At 32.4% G+C, this 5,961-nt stretch overlaps 2 protein-coding genes across 6 annotated transcripts in view; both read right to left on the bottom strand.

Annotated features, from left to right (window-relative positions):
• LOC108556077 (uncharacterized protein CG43867) overlaps positions 1 to 580 on the bottom strand; it is a 110,437-nt gene extending 109,857 nt beyond the window's left edge. For all 5 annotated transcript variants that reach the window (XM_017912007.1, XM_017912005.1, XM_017912004.1 and 2 more), the window contains exon 1: positions 289 to 580. The gene's annotated coding sequence lies outside the window, so the exon portion shown is untranslated. The remainder of the gene's footprint in view (positions 1 to 288) is intronic.
• A 399-nt stretch (positions 581 to 979) lies between these two features.
• Positions 980 to 5,622, bottom strand: THADA (Thyroid adenoma-associated protein homolog). Its single transcript, XM_017911943.1, has 12 exons — positions 5,458 to 5,622; positions 5,245 to 5,385; positions 4,542 to 5,186; positions 4,059 to 4,478; positions 3,744 to 3,986; positions 3,303 to 3,662; positions 2,958 to 3,227; positions 2,695 to 2,896; positions 2,433 to 2,616; positions 1,676 to 2,370; positions 1,357 to 1,619; positions 980 to 1,285 (listed from the first exon to the last, which is right to left on the bottom strand). Exons 1-12 carry the CDS (start codon positions 5,620 to 5,622, stop codon positions 980 to 982), a joined length of 3,894 nt encoding a protein of 1,297 aa, XP_017767432.1.
• Positions 5,623 to 5,961: the final 339 nt, after the last annotated feature.

Consider the following 5,961-nt stretch of genomic DNA (forward strand, 5'->3'; position numbering starts at 1 on the left):
TCTTTCCCTCTCCTTTCTCTCCCGGTGTGTTTTTTTACGTAAAAACCTACCCGAGAAAGGCTGTCGTGTGGCATGGCTTTAGCCAAGAAGGGCTCATTCGTAGGACAGCACAGTCCCAGAGAGAAATATTCTAATCGAGAGATGACAGCTTGTACAACAAGTAGGTCATACACGACACAGAACACGAAGGAACGACAGAATCCCTCGGGAACGATATAACAGTTCGACACGAAAGTGAAACAACATGCATAGAACGCGATCCCGCGTGTTTACGTCGGCGGAACTCACCTTGGTTCGACTGGGACTGCGGTAACGGCTCGTAACGATTTGAAACGAGCGCACTGAGTCCACTCCATGCCTGGTACACGCACGGCCACTGTCTTCTTAGCTGCTTTTTCCTCGGTTTTAATCTGTTCGAACACTTGTGGACATGCTGCCCCTCGTTCAACGTAGATAAAGATCGTCGGCGCACACTAATACTCGACGGTCACGACGCTGAGGCGCGAAAAACGCGAAAATCCGACGGATCCGCGGTATAATGTCACGAAATACGTACCGAGTCGGCGAACGTCGAGCCGCGACAGTGGCGTCTACCTGCGCCAAGCGGTTCAACTAAATTCTCTAGCCACCGACACCTGGGGATATTCCCCCAACCGACAGTTACCCCCACTCTTTGTCTAATTCTTTTTTAAATTTGAAAAGAGGCGTCTTCATTCCGGTTACAAGTTCGTTATCTATTTCTTACGGTATTTTTTATTTTGTGCGTCAGTGTTTTACATATGGACCAATTTTCAGGTATGGAACCTACATTTTCTAAAATTTATTTTTTTAAATAATGTTTTGTATATCTTTTCAAACGAACGAAAGATACTTAAATCTAAATGTTCGTATTTTTGCCTCGATCAAATTGAGAGACGAAGATGCATATATTACGTAAAAGAATTTAATTTATTTTATATAAACGTGCTATAAATACATCTTATAGTACTCTTTTAAATTGTTCATATGCCAAAATTTGTAATAATTTATTTTTATACGTCGGGTTTAAAATATCGCGCAATTTATTTTCAAGGGTAGGAATATAATTTTCGTAAGTTTTTACGAGCGTCCTAAACGTAATAGATTTTTCGAATTCGACATTTAAAAGTGAATTGATCCAATCTATACTGTCATCTGACAGCGAAATATCCATATAACATTTCATATTGTCTATTAAAAATTCTGCACAAATTCTTGATACCTCCACAGGTTCAAAGAAATCGTAATTCGTGCATTTATTGAACACCTTAAAAGAAACACCATTGTAACTATAATTTTACTTGCTTTAAATAATAATTCATAAAATAATTTACTTACATCTGTATCATCCATTTCATAATCTGTGTCATCTAACAACGCGATGCCCCAATAAAAAAATACAATACATAAAAACTCGGCATGTTTATTATTTATGTTGCAATAAAAAAATTTCGAGAGTAGTAAATTCGGATACGAATAATTATTGGTCATTGTACAATGTACAGGTACATGATCGATTAACAAACAGGCCTGACGTCGTGTTTCAGAATTATTGTCCAACAGTAACTGCAGTACTGTTGTCCACCATTGAACTTGTGCATCTGCAATCATGTTTAATTAGAATATCATAGAAATATTTTAATATTTCACAACTTACATCGATACTCCACTCGTTTATAACACGCTAGGAAAAGATCCTGTAGTATTGAAAACACAGACTTCCTAAAATCTTCATCTAAACTCATGATCCATAAATTATCACAGACATTGTTGTACACATTGTTTGTACATTCCAAATTAATTGCTTCTTCATTCTTGTTCGAAAGAGCTAATGTTACATACGATTTCCCTAATAATCTCAAGTAACAATCTCTTTCGTAATAACCACTTTTATTATCTTTTAGACGTATTTCATTCAGTACAAATTCACAAATATCGTTTCTCATAAAATCAGCTGATTCAATTTGGTTAACGTACATTAAACTATTATAGAGAAAATCGAACATTGCATCTTGCAGCTCTGGGCTGTATTTATGGAAATATCGTATTGAATTACGAATTTCATTAAAAGCATAATTTAGTAATTGCTCCGATATATCATTATATTTCACTTCATTAATGATTTCTATAATAGTTGACCAAATAGTAATTGGGGTTTCAGGGCTTCTTAAATTATGTAGATATATTCCAGTTACTATAGAATGTTGAATTAGCGATGTCTCTTCTGCTATCGATCGAATAAATTTAATGACCGATAATTTATACAATTCTCGTGCTGGCCCATGTTTCAACTCTTCGTGTAGTAAATGAGAAGTGACCATATGTAGAATTGCAAAGTGCCGTCTAAGATATCTGCAATTGAAAAATTATAATAAATTTTAATTCGCTACGATTTTTAATATCAATTTACTTACGTTTTATCCACTTTGCACATTTTATTGCAAATATTTATATAAACTGCTGCTAGTAGAAAGCTTGCCGGCTTTGAATTCTTTTGCTCCAGATTTACTAAGATCCAAGTTGTGTGTTTTAAAAATATATCCCAATCCATATCAAGTGACTTGGAAAATGTGCAACTAAAATATTTTAATATCTCATCTATCTATGACAAATGAAAAATGTTTAGTTTAAAAAGCCTGAAATATTTTGTTTAAAAGAAAAATATATTTAGTATGCACACTTGTAACATATATCCATGTATCAAATTTAAGTATGAATGGCTGGTCTTTGTAGTCACTACATTCCTCATTATTTTCATCAGGAAACATTCGGCAATATGTTTTGTTAACAAAGAAACAAGTGCTCTAGCTGCTAATTTACGTGTTTCAAATACAGCACTTTTTGCACATTGTATAATTAAGATTCTAAGTTCCTCAATCTGAAATATACATAGGATTTTTACTATTATGCTAGATTATTATACAATTATTTATCATTACCTCGCATTGAACATTATTATATTCCAAAATGTACATTCGTGACAATAATAATAAAATTGATTGCACGTTAGCTTTTATGAGGGTATCATTCATTGCTACAAACATTCGTAGTTCATTTATAATGAAAAGCAATAGATTGGGATATTTTTGAAAGAAGACGTCATAATTCATTTTATTGCTTGTTGTAAGATTAATATGGTCTTTCGTTCTTTGAACGCCAAAAATTCTAATAATGAGTGCACTAAAAAGCATTGCTGCTGCATTCCTTTCCTGTAAGAGTACACATCTTTTATTTTATTTTCATGTAACAAAAAAGAGTATCTTACGTTTCAATAAGTATCTTACCGTCCATGTTGGAGCATCGTAGCTTTTAAATGCCGCTATTAAACCATCTTCGACATAATTACTTACTACCTCTGCAAGTTGAGAGTGTCGAAAAATTGCTCTTAATATGTTTAACGCATGTGCTTTGATTTCTGTAATCTGAGCAATATTTCCATTCATGGGACAATCATTGTTATGCTTTAATGTTGTAAAGCAATTCTTATATTGAGTAAATACAGAGTTCGAGTAGATTAACTTTTGCACCTTTTCCCATAGATTTCCACATTCCAATTGTGTAAGTCCTAACAATATGTTCATCATCGACTCGAATGTTGCAGTTTTCGTATCTTTGTACTGACGAGGTTCTGTAGATAGTATAGCCTATTAAGTAAAATTCTAATAATTCAATTTCGAACAAACTGTGGAAAATAATTTACAATAAAAATATTTGATCTTATTTACCTGTATCATAAATGGTAAACCTGCACTTCTTCGGGTTGCACATAATTTTGAGTTCTGCTTAATTCCTATAATAGCCATCAAAATCTGATGTAACCACAATTTAGGTAATTGATTCAGATTCGTATTTCTTAGTCGCCATAAACGAGAACACAATTGACTAAAACCTACATGTGCCTGTTCAAATGCTCCTCTATGCTTTGTTTCAGTAAGCAATGAAACCAAGTGTTCTCCTATTCTGATAACCTATTAAAAATTTGCTTTGATTTATTTACTTCCAAGGAAATAATTTTTTAAATATAAACTATATAGTTTTACTTGTTCTTCATTTAACAGTCCTGAGGAAAGATTATCTCCATATATAGGTGCCTTAGTAGAAAGCATACCAAACAATAGGCTAACTTCTCTTATAGTACGCCAAGAACAAAGCAGTACCATTTGTGATGTTACTATTTGTTTATCAGGCACACAACCACATATTTCATTAATAGCTTGTAAATTTAGATCCATTGGTAAATGACCTTCAGGTGAAGAATTATTTACTATCAAAGAAACAGCATGACTGAATTCGAAAGATAGAGATATTAATTCAGCTATAGTATTTTGCCACAAATGCTCTTTTTCTACATCTTTCAAGTTGCATTCATATAATAAACTTCTGATGCAGAAAAGATATCCATATAAACAATGTTTAGTAACAGCTTTCACTATATTTTGTTTTGCCAGTGTTAAAGAATCCTGCAAAAATAGTTCATGCAGTAATCTTCATGGAATGACTCGATCATAAATAGATACAAATACCTTTAATATTTTCAAGAGAATTAATATTAATTGTAACAATGGTGCTGCTTTTGTATCTTCAGACTGAATTTTTAAACCAAAGTTGTTTTCAAGAACATCTTGTACAATAGGTGACAACAAGCAAACTTTTAACATGTATGCAGCTGTAATGCTATCAATAGGTCTAATGCTATTTCCTAATTCAATAGCAACCATGATAATGTCATAAACATGATTTTCATCATTTAATTGTAACAAACTTGTATCTACTGACTTTATTAACTTAAAAGCCATTTCTTTGTTTATCTCATATGTATCTAATAACATTATATCGAATATCGCTTCCACTTGTTTAGCATTCCATGTAACTTGTTTCAATTCATCGTCTAATATGTCTTTCATTAAAAGCAAAATTTGTAGAGAACATTTTCTTTTATTATATGTAGCATCAATAGTACATATGCACATAGTCCTTAAAGATTGAAACACATTGTAATATACATTTATATCACTTTCTAAATTGGTGGATATTCTATAAGATTCGTTTAATATTTCTTGTTCTATCTCTGATGAACTACAATTTTGTTTATAATGTTTTCTCATTTTTTCTTCTTGTATACATTGTCTCCTCATCACAGCTAAGCTGTCTTTCATACGCCTCAAAGCCTATAAAAAGGAACTTAGGATTCAAAACAAACCTGTATTTCTTATAAAATGATCTTACCTTTTTTATTAGAGGCACAAACTCTATTTTTTCTTTAAAATTAACACGCAGAAATAAGATAATTATATCAAGTTCTTTAGATGTAAATTTCAGAGTACTTTTCTTTGATTCTACCACTAAGGCAAGCGTATTTAATTTTATCTGAAACAAAAGTGAACGTTCTATCACAAAAATACAACACTTTTAAAGAAACTGAGTTTTGTAAATTAATACTTCTTCATCGTGATGACAAATATAATGTTCCAAACAATCATAAGTGACAGAATTTCGCCAATATTCATTATTCGAATCGAGATGTTTCTCCTCATCTAATTCACCGCTACGTTTCAGGATTAGCAATTCTTTCAATTGTCTTTTTATTTCATCCGATGAATACATATTGTTCAAACTAATTACACTGAATCGTAGCAGAGCACGTGTATTATAGTACAGATGAATTGTATATATGATTGAAATGGTCTACTATTTTACCGACGTTGTAGCCTTTTGCAACACTTAATCGGTAACGTTGCATATGTTACCAAAGTGGAAATAACTAAAGTTATATGGCAACTGTACTGTACTAGTATTAATTTTAAAAAAAGCAAGAGTCCGTTCTTATCACTAGCAAACGCAATTTCTATTACCGACCGTTAATTACACGATGGTGACATTATCCGCTATAAATGAAACAGTCCGATGTACATACTTCTGTCATCTACAGTTAAAGTTCGCAAT

This window comes from Eufriesea mexicana, unplaced genomic scaffold, assembly GCF_001483705.2.
Source record: "Eufriesea mexicana isolate 0111107269 unplaced genomic scaffold, ASM148370v2 scaffold294, whole genome shotgun sequence".
Classification (NCBI taxonomy): Eukaryota; Metazoa; Arthropoda; class Insecta; order Hymenoptera; family Apidae; genus Eufriesea; species Eufriesea mexicana.

What these genes read in the sequence shown, in the direction of transcription:
- THADA (XM_017911943.1), bottom strand. Translation starts at nt 5,622, where the DNA reads ATGTATTCATCGGATGAAATAAAAAGACAATTGAAAGAATTGCTAATC. An exon ending in ATAATAATGTTCAATGCGAG is followed by an intron (nt 2,897 to 2,957) that starts GTAATGATAAAT and finishes TGTATATTTCAG; the next exon opens with ATTGAGGAACTTAGAATCTT. An exon ending in TGGATATATGTTACAAGTGT is followed by an intron (nt 2,617 to 2,694) that starts GCATACTAAATA and finishes TGTCATAGATAG; the next exon opens with ATGAGATATTAAAATATTTT.